General features: G+C 39.3%; 1 protein-coding gene across 5 annotated transcripts in view; it reads left to right on the top strand.

The window, feature by feature from the left end:
- The window catches only part of FARP1 (FERM, ARH/RhoGEF and pleckstrin domain protein 1), a 216,934-nt gene that overhangs the window by 46,248 nt on the left and 148,724 nt on the right, over positions 1-21,962 (top strand). For all 5 annotated transcript variants that reach the window (XM_072849956.1, XM_072849955.1, XM_072849954.1 and 2 more), the window contains exon 2: positions 531-726. In XM_072849956.1, the coding sequence (XP_072706057.1) occupies positions 556-726 (171 nt within the window). In that variant the 5' untranslated portion in view covers positions 531-555. The remainder of the gene's footprint in view (positions 1-530; positions 727-21,962) is intronic.

The raw sequence follows: 21,962 nt of genomic DNA, 5'->3' as shown, positions 1-21,962 counted from the left end.
CCTTAAGCAAGGTGCCAGCTGCAAAGGGCCAGAGAAGGCTGGAAGGACCAAAGGAAAAAATGCTGATGTGCCAGGAGGGAATGATGGTCAGCAAGTGGTGAGTTGTCCCACCTGCTCTCCTCACCTTCCTCCCTTCTCTGGGAGCCCTGGCTGTGGCTGCTAACAGCCTGATTCATAAATACATAAAAATTAGCATAATTCATTGAAATCTGGGTTGTGTCGTGCTCTGTTTCCAATGTGGTCTGGTTTCCTTTTCCAGGAGAAAAGGAATACTTTCCCATTGTGCAGTACTGTAGCCAGTCTATCAGCTTTACCCCCAGGAGGTGATTAGCCTGTGTATTTTGAAAAGTACAAAGTTTTCCTGGTTTTCTTGTCTTCATATGATACATTAAAAAAAAATCATAATGGTTATTACTTTGTGTTAATGGTCATGTGGTTTATTACCTGTAAGTATATATACCATAATGCTTATGCGCAACAACTCTTATAAATAAGTGATATGGTCTTCTTTGCCCTTATTCTTTTATCAGATATAAGAAACGTGTTTCTCTAAACATGGGTGAAACAGAGCAGAGACCAACAGCAGGATCCCGGTTAGGAGCTCAGGAAAATGCTGGGATCAGTACCTTGGAGCATGGACAGAAACCACCGATGACACCTCCAGGAAAACTCATCTCCATCAAAATTCAGATGCTGGATGACACGCAAGAAACTTTTGACGTTCCGGTAAGGATGTGGAGGTTGGGGTGGCTAAAGATTATTCAGGCATTTCTAAAAATGCATGTTTTCAAACCAGTTCTCTTTTTATTTCAACTCTGATTCTTTGGCTAATGAATTCATGTTGAGGAGAAAATGGCTGTTATATCAGCATTAAATAAATGATGGTGTAATAGAATAATATTAAAAATGAAGTGAACTGTAAATTACAGTTATTATTCTGTTTCTGTTTGAACAGCTTCAGAAGAGGTAAAGTCCTTGGTGTATGTTTTTTTTCCTTCAAATATTACATCAGTGATTTCCTCTACTTTCTGAACAGTTTATGTATTTCCTTGGTGCCATTTTGCTCTTGATCCAGTAAACCGTAGATATGCAGATTTGTTTCCTTTTCCTCTGGCAAGTCCTTAGGATGGTAACTTGAAATCATCAAAGTTTTCACTAATTTATGTCACTCTTACTGACACCAAGTGCTCACATGTGTTGGGTGCAAGGAAAGAATCCCAGCAGTCTTATCTAAAGTTTCTTTATACAGTCAGTGCCCATTGAAATTAATCTAGGTTTGTACATGCTAGAGACAGAGGAGACAGAGTTACTACTGCTTTTGTGTGTGATCAGAAGAATTAGTTTGAATTAGTTTTGGTACAAAGACTGATTCTGTTTTACACTATCTAGCTGTTAGTAACCACTAATGATTTTTAACACGCCATGCTTAGGTAATTAACATGTAAGGTTATTGAACACTGTTGCTGTTATGAAAGTGTACTGAAATGTATATTTTTCAAAGTGCTCAGGGTTCAGCTAATAGGAAACTGGAAACCTGAGTTCAAATTTCATCCTTTGTTACTTGCATTTTATGTAGCTATGGTAACTTCCATGCCTGCATTGGCTCAGTTTTCCCTTCTGTGAAATGGGGGATTACCAGCAAGATACTTAGATCTTACACGTATAGTGCTCTGTGAAAGCCCTTATGGTTACTGAAAAAAATGTTATCCCTGTATTAAAGATTAAGGAATTTGGATAAGGAAAATTCTCGTGGGAAAAAAAATTACGTGTTTATAAGGGTTGGTTTGTTTGTTTTGTGTGTGTACACACACATGCTTTTTGGTCTCCTCTCTGCTGCTGTTTGTGACCCAACTACAACTGTGTGTTCGGTCTCAGATTATCTTGTAGTAGAAAGTAAATTCTATGGACAGATATTTGTGAACTGAACTGTCATCAAGTCAAATGCTCATGTATGTAGCAATGTGTTATGTTTTTGTGCCCTTCACAATGCCTATCAAATATCCATAGGAAACAGACTAAAATTAGCAGTCTTTAGGTAATCATCGCTGTTCAAAAGTGTAGTTCTATTTTAAATTATCAAATGCTAATGAAACTTGTGCTGCTTATCTTATGTGGTACAAATACCCCTATTACCCCAGAGATTACTTTTTTTTTTCCTGCAGCTGCTATTTCACCATACTTTGGAAATGACATGCAATTTGTAAGAGTTAAATAATCCTATTTAAGAAATGCTTAGCAGGAACTATTTTGAGATCAGGTCCCTTTCCTTAAATTGTTTAGAAGCAAACATAAGTAACAAGTGAATGCAATGCACCCATATAACTCCAGCTTTGCTCTGGGAGTTTGAGAAAACTATGTTTTTAATCTTCGGTATTAGAAGACATCCACGTCACTTTTTGTTTTTAAACTTAAGACAACCTGGGTTTAAGAAACCTCTGTTCAGATCACTTCACTATGATTATTTTCTGAGATTTTAATTTCATAAATACATCTATTCAAGGAGAGTCCAGTTGGTTTTAAAGTCAAATCTTCTGGTGAAATTTGCAGGATGCTTAGATTATAAAGTCTCTTAGAGCAGATTCATAAAGCCTTTTGTCTTCAAGGTATGCATAGTCAAATGGAGCAATACACGTCGTTTTCAGTCTGTTCTAAAAGGCCTTAATTTTTTTAGTCCCATCACACAAAACTGAAAAACTTTTCATACATCTAAATTGAGATGTTTGTTCATGTTGAAAAACCCATGTTCCCATTTACAAGCCTGCTGTTTTTAGCCAGATTGGTACAGTACACACAGAAAAAGGAAGTGACACCATTTCAACAAAATATTTTAGGAGCAGCAAGTGTGGCTATGGGCAAAGGATGTTAAACATACATACCAAAGCACATCTGTGCGCTTACTTTTCAGTGGACAATTAAAAGCTTTTTGCGTGATTGAAGGTCTGAACTACTCTTTCAAAACTTGGGCTGCTGTGGTTATGAAAATAACCTTCCAAATATGATAAAAGTATAAACTGAGAAGGCTTTGTGTTTCCTACAGTTTCAGGAATTTTGCTGGACATTCTTTTCTCTGTTAGCAAATGGGCCAAACTTTGAGTAGTTTTATTGCTGCTTGTAATGTGTTTTGTAGGACGGTATGAAGTTCAAGTCATGGAGTTTATTATTTGCTTGTGAACGCTGTGTAATAATAGAAAAAGATACTGGTGCTACTTCTTCCTGAATTTGGGGGAAGTAGTGAAGTAGTTGGGACTGTCCATCTGTCTCATCCTCCTTCCTTGCTACTCCTACAATTTCTTTTGTTATAGGTTCGGCCTCCCTGTTAGCTATAACTGGAAAAAGATCTTATCTGCGTGCTGTTTTTCTTGGGTTTGTGTTTGGTTTGGGGTTTTTTTTGTTTGTTTTAAATTATCTTCCAGGAGACACGATTCAATAGCCTTGCACTTAGGCAATCCCCTTTCTCCCATCGTAAGCAAATGACTTGTTTTTCAGAGCAAAATCCTTCAGATTTCTGTGTCTGTTCTGTATATAACAAAACAGGAGAAAAATGTGACCCACTTCCATTGCCTCCCAGTGCTGCTGCTCTTTGGGCTGTTTAAAAGTGAAGTAACTCTGGTGTCACTTGTCCTTCTAAAGGAAAGTTGATTTTTACTGACCAACTTTTGGTGTTACTGTTTTAGTGCTATATAATCATACTGTGTCCAGCTCATTGTATCAGTGTCTCACAAGGAAAAAAGAAGAAAGAAAACTAAGGAAAAAAAAAAAGGAAAGAAAGAGAGATCCACATGGCTTCATATGGGCCTGTAAATGATATTTTTTGCCAGGAAAAAAACCATAAAGTATATGGAGAGAGTTTGTGTGGGAGACTTGAAAAACAGAAGCCCACAACGAAGGCCTTTTCATCAATCTTTGCAAATGCAGTATTGTAAAAGGAAGGGTATATGAGAAAAATCTTATATTCTGCTTGCTGTTAACAGACAATATTTCATTGCAGAATATCCAAACATTCCTATATTCCAAAAAGCCAATGAAAGCTTGAATAGATAAGCATGGATCTTTTACACGCTTCTAGTGTTCCTTGCCAGCCCAGTTAGCTGATTGCATGACTCATTTCAAGCAAATACAGATGCCTGGGGGAGGTGGGGAAAAGGTAGGCACTGCTGCTTTCAAAAAAGTTTATCACAATATTACTTTCACTTTGTATTTGCTGCCTTTAACATAAAAGGAAAGTATAAGATTCATCAATTATCTTTTTGAGCACATTTTTTGTATATTCTGCTATGAAAAGATAAATTATGTAGAATATCCTTCCCCTTTTAAGTTATTCAGCTTTTTATGCCTAAATTTTTGGACCTTTAGTTTGAGTCTGTCCCAAACTCTCAGACAAGAGCTGGCTTCAGCTGCAGTTATAGGTGATTAGTGCCTGAAAATCAGGCCACTAGTTGAAAGTTAATGATTATTCAGTGCTTGCAGTGGTTGGTCATGGTGTTAGCTTATGAAGGGGTTGCATGCAAGTGTGGAACAGATTTTTGTCTCTTGCTTTTTGTTTCTAATTTCCAGTTTGGCTGTATTTACTGAAAAATCAGTTGGATATGCTAACTGAAGACAGCAGAGGTCCAAAATACACCAGTCTGAGCTAGTCTTTGGCTGGATTATGACTACGTGATAAAATGAGCAAATACAGTCGCTTTCTGCTAGGTAAGAGGACAACAGCTTTCGCTAAAATGAATAATGTGAAGGAGGAAGAACATTTTTTCACCCTAGTACACATAATGATAAACATATATAGATAGATCTTGTGCTTTTTGAAAGGTTGACATTTCTCTACCGTAAGATTTGCAGAACCCAACACTGACGAACAGAAGTTGTGTATTATACAAGAGAGGGTGGAGGTATACAGTTCTGCTTGATTTTACTCTGGTTTTATTTCTGCCAGTCTCATCTAAGTTAGCTGGAAGAGAATGGGATTGATTCCATAAAACCACAGTAAAACTTACGGATTTTCTTATGTTTGTTTTAATACAGTCTCCCCTGTAGATTCAAACCAGTTTAAGTAAAAAAGAAATACTGTTTTTAAGGAACAGTAAAAATAGCTGATGGTTGCACCTACTTCTTCTGGGGAAGAAAACCCTTTAATGTTTACTGTTTATGCCATTTATATTATATTTACTTCTATAGTTGTTTCAGTGCCAGAAGTAATCTGCTTTAAAACTACTCCTCATCAGAAAGAGTCAGTGTTGTTCCTTTCTGGGTAATGCTGAAGACATGGCTGATTCTCATGTTAGACTGCTGGGATGATTCAGTGACTCAGGCCAGGTTTAACCTTGACTGATATGGTGCCTGTCACTGATCATATCCTACTCGCTGGGTGATTGACTGGAATTATACTACTGATGCTAAATAGAAAGTCAGAGTTGTTTCTTTCCTGTTAGCATCAAAGGTGAGCTCAAAGTATGTCACAGGAGGTAAGGATTTTTCTTCTGGTTAGGATCCAGTCTCTTTAATTAAAACCAAACCAAAGTCCTCTTTATTGTGTCTGGAAGAAAATACTTGCTGCCTCTTTGTGGCTGTCTTTTGGAAAGACCAAAATATGCTTGCCTGTCAGATTACTCAAGTTTATTAAACATCTGTTTTGTGTCTTATGTAAACTTTATTTCCCTCTGTGTTCAAGCTTTTTGAAATATGCAGGGTTGGAAAATGTCATCCACTTTGAGGGATTAACACCTGGTTTCTTAAGCAACAAGAGTCTCTTAATAGAAAGCAGGGTGAGGGTATAATCCTTAGTAAACATCGGTTGTAAACATTTCATTTCCGTTTGCTTTTCTCTCAGAAGAGAAAGGCTTCCTTATCTTTAGGTTATCTGAGAATAAAGAGAATAGAGACCAAATGGTCTTGATCTACAACTATTTATCTTCCGTTGGAGTTTGGCTGTAGTGCCTTGGCAGGGAATTTCTGTGCCTCAAGTCCCAAATTTTCAGAGAGAAGGACTTCATAATCCTGCTGGGGCTCTGTGTCTGAAGGCTAACATTCTGGGTGGTTTGTTTTTTTTGTTTGGCTGGTTTGGTTTGTTCGTGCAGGCATATAACGGTGGTTCATATTCCCTTTGTGGGGAAAATGTCTTCTACGAAATGAGCTCCCTACCAACTTCAGGACAGCATAAGCATGACAGAAAAAGCTTAATAGTAGAAAGTCTCAATACCTAACAACAAAGATTACATGTGCTTTGTTATGAATTTGCACAAGCATTGCGTTACTCTATAAAATTTGAAATTTCAGCCATGGTTTTATAAATGTTTAAATTATTTTCTGTAACATTTATGGTTTGCACGAATTGCTTTGTCCTACATATTTACCCCTGTCCTCAATATGCATATTATAACCAGTGAATAAAACAATTTTATAAAAAGAGCATTAGACAGTAAGGCAATGCAGAAACATGAGACAGTGTTTTATGCTTTCTTAGCCAGCTTCAACTTCAATTCAATATGAATTGCATTTTTTTCCAGCTTAGGAAGTGAACAGCAGGTCAAATGTCAGTTATTCATCAGTCTGAGACTTTCTTTTCTTCTCATGCCTGAAATTATTTGGCTATCACTGTCAGACTATTTCCAATGAATATCAAGCATTTAAATATTCACTAATTGTCACACCAACCCTGCTGGATCTTCTGAAGTTACAAGAAAAGCATTTTTCTATAATTCTGAAACACATAAGTTGCATTTTTCTCAATAGAAGATTATTAGTAGATAGTAAACTGTGATTTTTGTTGACAGATGATTAGAATGTCCTTGTTGAAAGACAGGGAATTTTAGTGACTTGTGTTAATAATTTATGTGCTTTTCAAAACAGAAGAGAGAATAATCCACAAGCAAATTTCTGTAACCTGAGACAGCAGGCTGTTTAAACTCCTGATTTCTTTGTTATGATATTCTGTAGAATGAACAGAGTAAGTGGGAATGTAATGTTAAGTGCCAACAGATCCAGTCCATTTTCAGACTAGATTGACGTATTTGAAAATAACTGGGAAATGAATGTAATGTTCTTGAATGAATTAGCCTAACTTGTAATCAGGGAAGGCTTCTCAAATAATGCCTTTTAACCTCTCTCGCTGCAGCTGACTCATCAAGTCATGCAGTGACGCTTGAGCCGGCACAAAGCAGAGGACAGAGCTGGCACCGGGAGGGTCAGCCGTGGATGAAGAGGCAGTGTGGGAGCGTTTCTGAACACTGCTGCCCTAGCTGAAGGGGTCAGTGAAATCACGCTGTTAATTTTGGTAACCATGTCTGTGCCTGTAAGTTGGTTTGCACAGTACTGGTGAGGCTGGATTGATGCTCTGGGGCAGGGGAGCAGGGTTCCCTCCCCAGCTATGGGGTGTTCCCCTCGGCCACCCTGTTTGGAGGTGGCAGCTGTCCAGGGAACAGTGGGAGGTGTTTGCCGTCTTTCTCCTCTTCAAAGTGTGAGTGTATGGGTGAGTGGGTTGTTAGTGGCAGAAGTGGAAGCTGATGTCGCTAGAACTACATTTTCCTGTTTCAGGGGCAATGGGAGGGATGTTCTGCCTCTGGTAAGAGGAAGGAGAGGAGCTGAACTGCCTGTTGTGTGCTTCCTTCCTTCGCCCTGAGGTTTGTCTCTTCTGGATTTAAAGATTTTAAAACTAGATGTCAAAGCCTCAGCTAATCACTCTTTCCTTCATAGTTAGAGTGAAAGCATGGTACCTTCACCAGGCTGTTCATCACGCCCATCTCGAACATGTATTTTAGGATGAGATTAATTACTCTCTGGAGGTGCTTGTATATCCCTGTAAGGGGAGCATAGGACGATAGTTTAGACTTCATTTATCATCTAGGCACCTAACTTGTTCCAGAGAAATTTATTTGTTTCCTTTGAGTTCCCAACCATGCTAAAGTGATATGTGAGTCTTCCCTGCACCCCATAGCTGTCCGGCAATGCTGTCTAGCTCTGATGTGCTGGGGTAGGTAAATTACACCTGCCGGGAGTGCGGCTTTTCTCTGCCCTAGTTGTAACAGGGAACAGTTGTAACAAAAGAAAGTGTGCTGTGGCGGAACAGTGCATTGGTGCTGTGCTGCAGTGGTGCACATGCATGCCATGATTTTCTTAAGCCCATTCTTTGTCAGCATAAGGTGGTCAAGCTTAAGTTACTTTCCTTAAGCTCTGTATGAAAAACAGTCATCTCTGCTTCTGGTCATATGTTCTGAAGGGGCATAATAAATGAGCAGGATAAGCTTCTAGGAGAAAATAGCTGTCTTTCTCCTTCTCCTCCTCTTCCTGAAGTGTGATCGATTAAATAAGTGTGTGTTGTCCATAGCTAAAGAAATGCAGCATAAGTGTGATGCTTTACCAAGAGCACAATCTCATGTTAGAATTCAGGCATTTCAAAGCACACCCAGTTTATAGTCCTGCACTGAGCAAAAGATCAGAAAACTTGGGCTCAGATGCAAAGCACTACTGGTACGTGATTATGTTGCACAGCGTGATGAATGGCCGTTCAGAGCACTGTGAATTTCAGTAACTTAAATTGCAAGTAAAAGCATATCTCCCTGTAACTTGTTCTCTCACCTGTTTGAGAGATGAAAGAACCTTTATTGTGGAAGCCCTGTGCAGTTGCTTTCCTCCGTTATTTTGAACAGAATGGAAAGCTGTCTGTGTAAACAAAGGCTTAAGCAGTACATGATAAAAGAACAGCAACATTTTATAAATTGGGTAAAGCTGCAGTGGAAGTACACAGCTGCAGAGGTGGGAGAGAGAATAAACATTAGGAACTCCTCCAACCCTTAAAATGTTTGAGAATATGACTTTATATCAGTTCATATTTTAGCACCTCCTTGGTTTTCTCATTGGTATCTCTTGTTCCCTCCTTGCTTGGCACTAGAACATGCCACCTTATATTGCTTATCTTCCTTGTCCTCTCTGCCTCTCCACAGCTCCTTTGCAACTGCTGGTTCAATTCCTTGCTATTGGTACTCTCCAAACAAACAGGAGATAGCAGTGCAGAAAGATGCGTCAGTCCTGGGTGTATCTCTTAAGTCTTCAACCAGCTTCATTCTGATGATGATCTCCTCCCTCAGTGCAATATCAGGTCATTGTATTACAAATCATGTGTTGGGCTGTATAGGGGAGCAAGTGCTCATCACTTTTATAAGGCTGTATCTGCACTGCAGAACTGGGGCTGCTTTCTGCAATGGCATAGTGAAATTCTCATCCATACCCAAACTCTGCAAATGGGATGATCTATCCAAATTTTACCCAAGATAATTTGTGGTTTTAAAGTGAAATTTGACCTGCTTAAAATAAATTAAAAAACCTACAACTAGGATGAACTGATTAAAGCAGTATGTCTTTGTCTAATTTTGGTGCAATCTAAAGGGCTGCACCGGTTCCCAGGTTTAAAAGGCTTCAGAAAGACTTAGTAATAGGCTGCTTACCTGTAAACTTGTTTCTACTGCTCCAACGAGGTGCCTTGACAAGGCTGTGATTACAGTATGTGCGCACAATTAAATGTTGCCTTTTACATGCCAATCCATAAATCACATGGCTGAAAATGTCTGCTAAAGCCTTTGTACATACTTGAATAAGGCTAGTATGTTAAAATCATTCTTGGATAAATATGTCAATTTTTAAATAAAAAGTGATGCACGAGGCACACATCAAGCACCAGATAACTCGGTGAATACAAACAGCAATAGCAGAAGCAGATTACAATATCTCCTTTTCTTATCCCCATCCCCAAAAAGGAGGCTTTGACGGATAGAAATTGCACAAACATAACACTGCTAGAATATAAATAGTGAATGGTGAGTTATGACTTAGTGCCAATTTGCTTTTTGATGGCCTGTTGGCAGATGCAAATATTCATGCAGCACACAGCAGCAGGCAGTTTTTCTCATTTCTTTCACCGTTACCTTCTCACCTAGTTTTCTGATTGAACCTGGAGTCCTTTCTTCTTTTTTCTTTAGTTTGCTTTGCTTTTATAATTCTGGTCCTGTTCTCATGGCATAATATCTTCATATGGTTCTTGCTGAATTTATTTGTAATAATATCCATTTAGTAGATAGTGGACAGTATTTGTGTGTGGATGTTGCTTAGTATTCAGAGGCTAGTTCGTCATGCATAAAGGGGACATCTTTTGCTCTTAAACGACCCTTCACATTTCATTGCTGCACTACCTGGTACAGATGCTCAATTTTATTCCCTTCTGTCACCTCACCTTCATCTAACTTCTCAGTTTTGTGTTTTCTTAGAAAACATCCATTTTCGTATCCTCTGTATGGACAAGTTGTATAGCTCTTTGTAATACTTTGTTACAGAGCTCTCTTTCTGGTCTTTTACAAGGAGCGCATTTGGGCAGAACAGCTGATACTGGATCTGGAGTGACTGTAAGTTAGGGGAACACCTTCCCTTTCTGATTGCTGACAGGGATGAGCCAGATCCTCAGCCAGTATACATTGTCTCAGGTTGACTGGAGTTACTGGAAATAAGCTGGGTTACATTATGAGATTATAAAATCCAGGGGTCTCCTCTGAGGGTGTTGCCTATTGGAATTAATCTCAGATACCAAAATTTTCATGAACAGAATTGAAATAAAAGGGATTTTGCAGAATTAAGTAAGTTAATACATGTAATTTGAGGTGAGAGAGAATGCTTTGTCAAATCTTATATAAAAAGATCTTACAGGAATTGTAAAAGGGCCTTATCAAGTGGTTTCTAGTGTTGGATTCACACAGATTTCTGCTGCAACCACAAATAAATGTAGCCTGGTGGTTTATGCTCTTAGATGTTCCAGAGTAATTCAGAAACACCTCTGCACCCAGGGACAAAAACGGGCGGCTGGCAAAAGAAAACGCTTTTCACGAAAGCACGTGAATGCTCACTCATAGCATGATACAGATTGGAAGGGACCTCCGGAGGTCGTCTGGTCCAACTCTTCACTCAAGGCAGGGCCAGCTGTGAGTGGATTGCTCAAGGTCCCTAAGAAACACTAACTGTAAGGATTCAGGACTACTGTGTTTTAGGATCTTTTTTCTTTGAGAGCCTTAGTTGAAGTTCAGTTACCAGTTGAAGATCTGTCACTTTTAAGCCTGCGACTGGCAACTCTGAGGTAGAAAGCTTCAGGTTTCTGTGCAGCAAATGGGCGTTTGCAGCCATATCTGTGTGGTTATAAAAGAATCTAGGCAGTAGTCATTTTATACATGAGACACGTGTCATAAGCTTGCTTATGTTCTAGAGTTCGTCAAACCCTTCAGGTTTTGTTCTTAGTTTTTTACTTCATGTCAAAGGATTACTTTGGGTATGTGTGCTTTGAAAGATGATGGAAGATTTTAAAAATGAAATTCAAGTGGAAAGCAGACGCTTTGAATGGCTGATTGCATCAAAACATGTTCAACTCTGTGATTTTGGCAATCTCAGGAAGAGCAAGGTAGAAATATCAAGCTGCAGGAGATCAGGCTTTGTGAACAGGGGAGACTTTCATAACTGCAGCTGCTTAAAAAAAGTCAACCCCCCACACCCGAAAATCTTCTGAAAACCTTCTGGATTCACACCAGCTGTGGAAGAGCTAGGTTTTCAGACTTTTTCTATCAAGTCAAACTAGATTGATCTTGTTAGAGAAATAGAATTAGGAGGAGGTAATCTTTTTATTTCACTAACATAAGCTGAGTCTAGCCGTTGCCATTTCTTTTTCTATCTGTTCCACGAAACAAATAACTTTGAACAGATATATGCCTTTCAGTGGAAAGGTCACTTCTTTGCAGAGCATTTCAGATCTGTACTGCTTGCATTTCATTACAGGGAGGATGGCATACGCACAACTTAGCCAGGAGAAGTAACAAAAGGTTACTGAGGAAACAGTTCAGCATTTTCTTGGGCTGAGGGAACTAATCTTTGAGGGGTTAGTTAACACTTGTTGCTACTTCCACTGAAATGACTTATTTCCCATATAGGTATAGCCGTGAAGTAAATTGGTTGTATGTGTTTGGGGTTTGCTCTTTCCCCCCCTCCCCTTTGAGCTTCTTCTATTTAGGATGCTGTGGGGGAAGAAAAAAAACAGAACTCGCGTCCTCAATCTCCGTGGTAATATTTTACTGAGAGTTAAACTGAAAGTTAACTCCTTCAGCACTCTCAGAATTAATTCACTAGCCACTGCCTGTTAAATAATTACTTGAAAACGGAACTTGTTCACCTGACAATAAAGTAGCATGAAAGGATTAAATAACTAAAATAATTAACACAAACTAATAATTTTGAATCTGTGGATAGCTTAGGTGTTAACATTTAAATTTTCCCTTTCAAATTAGCAAGATGTTTTAACAGGAGATGCTCATTTAACAGGAGATGCCTGGATAATTTGACTGTAAATTATGATTATTCCTATAGATAAATAACTTGTCCTCTTCTCCCACAGACATCTTAGCACCAGTTACCAATTACTGTTGTTTTCATCTGGGGGCATCTGAAGGCCCCGAAAGGCTGTCTAGTGGTATTGCAGATTCCTTTGAAAAGCTAATGTGTGTGGAAGGTGAAACCATATCGATGAACTTCTTGTAGAAATGGTCCATGGATTCCTGGGCGCTTGTTGCCATAGGCTGAAAACCATTGCACTAGGGCATGAAGTGCTTGGGTATGTATACAGCCCTGTTACCTCAGCATATAAACTTTTTTTTACTCCTCCTCTTCTGTCACAATTGTACGCAATATTCTGGCCCTGAAGAGCGCTGTAGCAGCAAGTGGAGCCCTCTCTGTAGAGGGAATGCCTTTGCCTTTGCTTTCAGGCTTCAGTCCAGGAGTGGGTTTCTTTTGCATTCCTATACTGGAGCTAAGAGGACCAGAGAGTGAGCTGGAGTGCTAGGCCCATGATTTTCCACACTCCTTAGTTGTTAGCTGGGTTTCTGGCTGTGTTAGGCTGTTCCAAGGAGATCTCTCTGAGATAAGTCTAGCTTTGAGTGAGGGCTTGTCCTGACCTGCAAGTCAGTACATGCATTTCTAGTCTTTGGGGTTGGGGTTGCTCCCTCATCCTCTTTTATTTACAACTATAAGGATAGCCCTGGGGTACAGCTGAAGGTGTGGCAACTGCTAGCAGGCCAGATAGTAAGCTGGTTGGCTTTGTTTTCTTCTTACGTTGTTTCTGTGCACCCTGACCCTCTCTGATAAAATCATTTCATGGAAACATAAATGCCCTACTGAGTAAGGCTGGCGGTCCTCCTGGCTTAACATTTTGTCTCCCACACTGGCACGTGAGCTGGCCCCTCTGCCTTTTTCTCGTTATTCCCCAGCATCCAAAGTCCCTTTTGAACCTGCTGATGCCTCCTACCTCTGTAATGTTCTGTGGCAGAAAGTTCTAGCAGTTTGCTGCTTATGTAAAGAAGCTCCTTTTTTTACCTCCTCTAAACAGATGTATTTAGTTTCATCAACTGTTGCCCTAATTGCTTTGTAAGGTTTGAGCTATTCTATTTGAACTGCATCACAAAAAAGGGACAATTATTATTATTGGGGATGATTATGTTTTAGTGAAAAATAATCTCTTTGGTCATTGACTGACTAGCAGAGTGGTAGGTGAAGAAGATGGGTCTGTTTAGGGGAAGGCAAATCTACTTTGGTGACAGATCAAATGCAGGCAAGAGAGTGATGGAAAAAGGGTAGGATAGGTGGGAAAAAGTGGCATCTGAAGATACGAATGTATAAGAAAGCACATTAAGAGAAGGGAGAAAGAATTGTTCTGGACTTGTATAAATCTGAAACTTTCCCAAATTAAATTTTTATATTTGTCTGTACTTGCAACACTGGTGGTCTGATGCATTTGTGTCTTAAACATCACAGTATGACACAGTCACATAAAGTAAGAGCACTAGAAAATAGAAGTGAGTGCACAGTGCAGTCAGTGTCAGAATTGGAAGCAGAATCCCTCACTCTGTTTAATTGCCGCCTACCAGATGTTTACACATAGCAGAGTTCATGATGTAGCTCAAAAATTACTGCAAATTGCAAGTCTGTTACATTAATATGATTAATTTGAACTAAAAGCTGTAGCTAAGATACTGCTAAGGCATGGTTGCATATAGAGCTGCAAAGTTGTATGTGCAGCCATAGCATAACTGCCTGTTCTTTCTCTCCATGTCCTGTAATGGCAGAAAGGGACCGATATGTTAATTTTATTTTTGGCAGTATCAATATAGGTGTTGGGTGAATGATCTTTTAAATAATATAATGAATCCAAATTACAATGGTCTAAAATGTATTCGAGTGAAGAAAATGCCTTCAATAAAAATATCCAAAATAACCAAATCAGTACAGGCTGTTACAGATATCCCAACACAATGGACACTTGACTTCCAAAACGAAACCTCAGTGGTAAACTTAACAGTAAGGTGGTGCAAATTACTTTGTGCCAGCTCCACACTTTTAAACATTGCAAGCTGCAGCAGTTTAAAAAGAAACCCAGGCTTCTGAAAATGCAAGTGATAGAGAAAAGAACTATGATTTGGGTTTATTTCGATTTTTGAAGCTGTTTGTCTGAGAGGCAGTTTAATGTTTTAAGTTCTCAGAATGTAGAAAGCCTGGGGGATTTTGATCCCCTCCAGAAACTGCCTGCCCCAGCTGCTTGAGGGAGTTAATCTTCGACTTGGCTTTACATCTGCTCATTGCCTCTTTCTGCTGCGCCCATCTTCACACCAGAGCAGAAGCCCAGTGGTTCTCCAGGCTCATTTTGCCTGTTCCAGCTTCTCATTTCCTAGGCTCCTGCCCCTATTTCAGCCTGTTGCCAGCTACCTAGGGAAGAGCTGCCACAGGATGCCGAGTATTGCTTGCCGTGTGAGTGCTGACCCTTGGGGAGGAGAGGGCGGACGGTGCAGTCTGGCTCTTGTAGGATAGGCTGTCTTCTCCAGAAGGGCAGGGAAGTGAGGCAAGAGCAGTTGGAGCAAGTTTCCCAGCATCCAGCTGAAATGACCAACAGGGTAATTCCAAATTACCGGAAAGGTAGGCTTCCTGCTGCCGTGGCAACAGAAGTTCCAGTCCTGACTGAATTTGTGATTCATGGAAAAAATAAGGTAAGAATTGGCAAGGCTAGTCCTGCTTATTCTTCTCTGCTTTCATTTTCAGTTTCTCAGTGATGCAGTGTTTGAGATAGAGACATTGAAAGGGAATGTTCGTGTTTAAAACAAAATTGGAAAAGTTTGGAGATGTTGGTTTTCCTCCATTCTTTTTAAGAGAGTGGAATCATTTTCATCCTTGGTACAAGAAAGCTTTTATTGAGCCAAGCTTGAGCTAAGTATGATGAGAAGTCAATAAAATTTGTAAGTAGCTTGAAGGTTTTTCAAGTTTGCATGAACTTTTGTCTGGTGAGCCTTTGTCCTGGAGAGAAAATGTTTAGCTTGAAGGTTAGGATGAATTAGGTGACTTTTGATCATCCAAAGAATGAAGGCTGTGTTCATAGCCTCATTCTTGTTCCTTTGCATATGGGTCTTTCATCCATTCAGTCTGTGCTAGTCAAGGAGGAGGACTGTTTGAAGAAGGCACTGTAGAGCACTCTGTCTCTCATCCAGCAACAGCTGAATACTTTATGGAAGTATATTAAGTCCTTGACAGGAGAAGGTAGCCAGCTGGCTGCTGCAGCAGGATGTTCTTGTTCTCCCTCACAACCGAAAAGGAGGAGTTGGCAGAGCGCCTGCTGAGCTTGCTGGGGAAGAGGGAAGGCACAGACTCTTGCAGTATTTTAACTAGGTGGGCCGTTAACCAAAAAAATAAAGCAGAAAGCACACATTTCAAGTCTGCCCAGGCCACCAACTGGAAAGTGGTAAAGGGATGACTTTTAATATGAGTAATTACCACCCGAGAGCCTCCATGGTTTGGGGTAGCTTAAGAATCTGCTTGCTTAAAGGTTGCAAACAAGTAAAGTAACTACACCAGTATTTGTCCTGCTTGAAAGAGCATGCAGAGTGGTGATGTCTCACTGGTTAAAATAGTGATGTGACTCCAAAATATGGAGTTTGGAGATTATTTTACTGTCCTTTCTTGTCCTAATGAATACAGTTCAAGTCAAGGTGTCAGTGTGGGTTACCAAGAAAGATAATTGAGAAGAACGGAGTTTCACATTTTAATTGGAAACTTCAGAAAAGAGAGAGCACTAGAACAGTGCTCACTGTTTCATTATGCCAAGTTTTGAAACAACACGAGATACTATCCAGTCGATCATCCATTTCCAAAAAGCAAGCAGGTGAAAACAGCTTTAGGGCACAACCAATTAGCACGGAAATAGATATATATTTTGGGAGTGGATGACCAAATGTGCTGAGGTACAAGTATTTGAAACAAACCAAGCCTCAGGTCATTAATTTACAGCCTGTTCTTCCCTATACACTTCCTTGAAGGAACTCTCCCAAGAAACGCTGTGTGGATGCTCCATTAGCTAATAAAGTAGGCTCCTCATTTAAGCACTGAAGTTGGTGGTTCAGGAGATGTTTTCAGTAGTGTAATAAAGGAATGCTACAGACTTATATAGACTCAAAGGACAAACCAGATCTGGGTTCTGTGTTTCTAAATGCTGTTCAGTGACCTCCACTGTATTTTGGAACAGACCTTCTCCCAAGTTTTTCACGAGTACTGAAGATAAAGATGATATTAACTACAAGTGCAGAGGCCTATATGGATTTTTGGTGATGCAGTTTTGTGTACTCGAAAGGTATTTGAAACAAACAACGTCATAGAGGTTCAACCATTACAAATATGCATTCAGATAATACAGTTCTTCGAATACATAGTCATACTAAGCCTCCATGTCCAAGACCCAGGTCACCATTTATGAAGATGACTAAATATCCATGTGGTCTGGACTGACCTATCAAAAGGCAGGAAATACCACTCTGAATTGCTTTCCCCTAATTTTCTTTTGATTGACCTCTTGGATAGAGTTGGGGAAATAAAACTCGAATGCTGATATCAGTTTACTCTCCCTTCCCAAACTGGCGAAATTAAAATAAACTCTGATACTTTTGTGCTAATTCACAGTGAATCAGATGTGTTAATTAAAAAAAATACTTTTGACCCCTAAATGAACTGGTTACAGCTCTGGTTTAAGATTACAGGTTGTTATAATAGGTGCTGTTTTTAGCACTATCTTAGTCGCTGTTCATCCACTTCACAAGATTAAAGATTATCTGGCACCATTTGAGGCAAATAAGCAATCTGCCTCAAAATAGCAGAACCATACAGAGGTGGGTGAGCTGTCTTGTACATCCATCTGAAGTCTGTTTTTCCTTAACTTTCATTAGCAGCAAGCACAGTCACACTGGAAGTAATAAAAAATATGGGAATACTTTATGTGTATAATGTAGATGTAACTACTAATTGAGATGTTGAAAGTAACTTTGACTCTTTGTCAAGCATACTGTGTAGTCTTTGCTTCAGATTTACTTTGCGGCTTGCAGACCCACTTCAGCTACTAGTAGAGCTCTGTGGGCAAAGATTGAGAGAAGGGCTGGGAATTTATTGTGCTTTTTCAGTTGTTCAGAGAAGAGGGAATGGATACAGCTCAGGTTTCTCTTAGCAAGTAGAAGGAGTTTCAGCCCTTGTTTTTAGATTCGCAACTGCTTGAGGCTTCAAAGCCGTACATGTGTGAAAGAGAGGAAAAGAGGGAAGGAGGAATACATAACAGTGCTAATCTTATGTTAACATAAACGTAAGAGTTGAAACCCCAGCTGTAAGAAAACATCTGCAGTAGCAGAGGGGATGTTCAAAACTCATGCACTCAGTGCTCTCAGAAACGGGTAATACATCATAAAGACCTCGGTATCCTGTACAGCAGGATATTGATTGTATATTCAAATTTTTTTAAATCTGTAACTATTTTTCAGTTTTACTTCCAAGAAAACTAGTATATTTTTAGTTACAAAATTTGACCAGCAGTTTTGTTACTGAGCAATCTGTATGTAATCCATGGTGAGGAGAACATTTTAAAGAATTTGTCATACATTGAAGAATTGGATATAAGGAGAGGATAACTTTAAAAGAAAAATTACCTCTAGTTTCATTTGGAGGAAGAAAATAGGAAGCTTTGGTTGCTTATTTTTACTTCTTGTCCAAATGCTGAGAGCACTTAAATGTGTGTCTGTGCTGTTTTTTACTGTGTGTGTTGTCAGACTTCTAATGTCTCAGTTACTGGAATTGAGTTCCTGTCTCAGGAACTGGAATCCCAGTTCCGTCTGTTCTTTTGTACAGTGGCACTTTCTCACAATAGGGCAGCTACTTGAAGCGGAGCAGGAATGTGTTGCCAGTTTGTCTCAAACTCTTGCTAACCACATGGGAAAAGCTCAAGAGCAGAGAGAAAAATCTTGGCCTTAGTTGGTATGGGGCACGGGGGCAGAGGAACTCAAAACCTGAAGAAGCACTCGTTACTGGGTACAGGAGCTAAAAGTGTTCTTGTTTTTGAGAGGGAGGTAGCTCTGCTATAGACTTCTGCAACAAATCTAGCTCTGTGAGTTGCATTAAAAGAATATAGTTAATAGACAAAATAAACCTAATGATTATTAAAATGTCTCATTTCTCTCCTGCAGTTAGGTAATTTGTTTCAAATTCCAGATCACTGAGCAGAAGAAGTTAGATTTTATATCAGTCAAACAGCAGTGTTGTATTAATGTACTATTTAAAGAGAAAGTGAGAGAGTATGTGTGTATTAGTATGTGACATTACAGCATCACAGACTGGCTGAGGTTGGAAGGGACCTCTGGAGGTTATCTGGTCCAACCCCCCTGCACAAGCAGGGCCACCCCGAACCAGTTGTCGAGGTCCATGTCCAGGCAGCCTTTGAAAACCTCCAAGAATGGAGGCTCCACAACCTCTCTGGGCAACCTGTACCAGTGCTCAGTCACCCTCACAATTTCTAGATCATTGACGGCTGTACTGACAATCGCTCTGCGGGGCCCCACATGTACACTTGTCACTTTGGGGCATGAAGGCTATAGTGTTGGCAAGGAAATCTCACTGAATGCATTAGGTTACTTTTACTATTTAGCTGATGAATTCTCAGCAGTGGACAATGCACTCCTACCTGCCAGGAGTTAAGGGATGAAACTGCATTTGAATTCCTGCCACATGTGGAACATAAAGATATAGGATCTCTTATCAGGAAGGCTTCCAAGACACCTATCATCAACTGCAGAGAAACCTTTGGCACATGAGCCAGTTCCTACGCGAAACTAGGTGGACTGGATGCCATGTATGTGTTTTGAAACAAAACAGAATTACCACCAGAAGTCTTTACAGACTTACATGTCTTAGAGGTGTCTTTTGTTTTTTACTCTTGAGTAGTGATTTTGTTACAGGACTTGATGTAAAATTAATGTTAGATTTTGCTATTTTAAACTGCTTGGAAGAAAGGTTGATGGTTCGACTAGCACAGCTTTAAGTATTCCTGCTACTATAAAAGATAAGTTTTACAAAATGTATTTTAACATATATGTGTTAGCATTTGAAATTATTATTTGCATTTTGGAATTAATAATGTATACCATGCAACCCCTGGAATACACTGACTTGTGGTGTTAGACACCGTAGCTACAGACAGGGATAGAAAGTTCCTGCTTAATCTTCAGATTTGTAAGCTATACAGAGAAGAGAGAATTGTTCTCTCTCTACTTCCGTTCATCCTTTGCAAAAGAAGAGAGATTAAGTGATGTGATTTGAGGGGTGACACAAGAGTTGTGTACCAGAACTGTGAAAAAGAAGTGGTTTCTTGGGACTGAGTGCAGTAATCACAAAATAACCATTTTCTCTAATATGAGAAATCATGGATATTTTAGCAGAGTTCCTTGCCAAAGATTAAGCATTTACATTCATTTCTAACAGTTAAAGATATCTGGAAGCACTAGTGTAATCCCCTGGGATGAAGCTTCATAAGCTGCAAAGCTATCTGATAAATAGATATTTAGGCTTGGTTAGGACTTTGTCCCCTAGAGCCATACTAAGCTTGGGTCTATCCCATGTGCCATTTGTTTGGGATGCTTTTATTCAATAAACTGTCTCTGATTAATCATAACATTTACTCAGACCCAGTCTGTTTATGGTGCCTTTGTGTTTTCTTTTTTTCCCAGCTAGCAAGAACATAGTGCTATGTAGGGATGCAAGTGTCCTTTCACAGCAGAAATTCTTTTCCAAGAGTCCAAAGTAGCCCAGGTCTAAGATTTTTGTTGCAAACGCTCCGAGTAATGGTTTTAGTAAGTCAGAAATGCTGGGTTACTAACTTAATTGATTATTTTTGTCACATTAACCTTGAACTACTAAACCAGGCAGTAGTTGCTGTTTTGAATGCAAGCAGAACTGTAGCTGGCATCAGCAGCTATTGTGCTATTTTGCATTCTCTGTCTGTAGTCAGATTCTTCTGTTTCACTTTGGTACCTGCTGGCATTTACAGACCTAAATTCTTGAATGGCAGGTGCACTGTGACAGTCAAAAATATGCATGCACGAACTTATGAAATGGAGATCATACTTAAATGCCTTACAAGGGAAGGGAACCCAAAATGCAAAGCCAAGACAAATTATCTGTATAACTTGATACTATTAGCAGCTGTTGTCAGCTTCTGTCAGACAAGTTATTCGAAGTCAAGTGTTTATAAAGCATCCTGTATCCCTCTACCTGAATAATTTACTGTTAAAAGTATTAAGAAAGTTCAAATATAATTCTTCTGAGATATCTGTAGAACAGGGTAGTATAAAACACTCAGGCTGCTTCTGTCATTCTTAAAAGTGCCCAAAAATATTTATGCTCTAAACACTGAGGTATATACTTTATATTAAAGGGACAGGCAAGTCTTTTTGCTTATAGTGTATCCACTGCCCATTTTTTTACAAGTGGGCAAAAATCTGAATCTTCTGTTTTTGAAGCATTTCTAACTGGAAATATCCCACTGATTAAGCTCCATATGAGACAATGTTTATTTCATTTTTAAGTGAGAGGAAAATACAGCCATAAACAGGAATCTTTAGCTTTATCATTCTTGTTCTAATGACTGCCAAACCATGGGTTTCCCACCACGGTTCTGTTTTTTGAATATCCATCAGTTACAATTTCATGAATTCTTACTGCTGGCAGTAACACACATGTTTTCATTTACTGCATTACGGGTATTCTCTAGACAACCAGTCTGTTGAAAAGAAATTAATCCCAGCAGTGAAGTAAGATACTGAATTCTCAGCAGTTTGTGAATTCATGTTTTTACATTGAGGCTATTTATATCTGGATTGAATTAATTTGAATATGTAACCAGGTGGTTGTGGTTACGTCTTTTATTATCCATTGGATGTGAAAAGCCAGCAGAATGCAACTGCAGGATGGGAAAACTCAGTAAATGCAGTTGGGAAATACAGCATTGTATGGTTGAAAACTCAGCTTGTATTTCTCTCATTTCTGTCCATGATTTCAGGCATGACCAGGATCAAGGAATACAATTATATAATACATTGTAACTTGAGTATCCTAAGTAAGACATACTATATAAAATTTTTAGATCCGACTCGTTTTGAAATTTCACCGAAGATGAAAATCTAATAACTTGTTGCTATTTTATCCTACAGTCCCCATTTCACCAACAATGAAAAGTCGCAAAATATTCAGACGACATCTTAGACAACCTCTTTTGAAGGAGAGCGGAGACTTTACAGAGAACTTGCAAAGCCTGTTACTAAGCTGCAAATTCATACTCAGCAGGGTTGTCCTTTTTATGTCTGTCGTCTCCAATGAATATTCAAAATTGTTGGCTCAAGGAAGAAATGGGCTTAGTCCTGAACTGCGTTTTACATGGAGCAAAGAAAGTAAAAAGCTTTACGTTTGCTTCTGTTAGATATTAAGCATTTTAAGCTACTCAATCGATCTTCAAACTGGGTTGCTCCTTTAAAGAGGAAGCTTGCTTAAAATGCAACTTCTGGCTCTAATTATCTCCTCTACTCTGTTCTATTAAGATTGAAGGTTAG

Source organism: Ciconia boyciana, chromosome 1, assembly GCF_034638445.1.
Source record: "Ciconia boyciana chromosome 1, ASM3463844v1, whole genome shotgun sequence".
Classification (NCBI taxonomy): domain Eukaryota; kingdom Metazoa; phylum Chordata; class Aves; order Ciconiiformes; family Ciconiidae; genus Ciconia; species Ciconia boyciana.
Note: the sequence above shows the minus strand (reverse complement) of the source record. Positions and strands in the feature narration are given on the sequence as shown.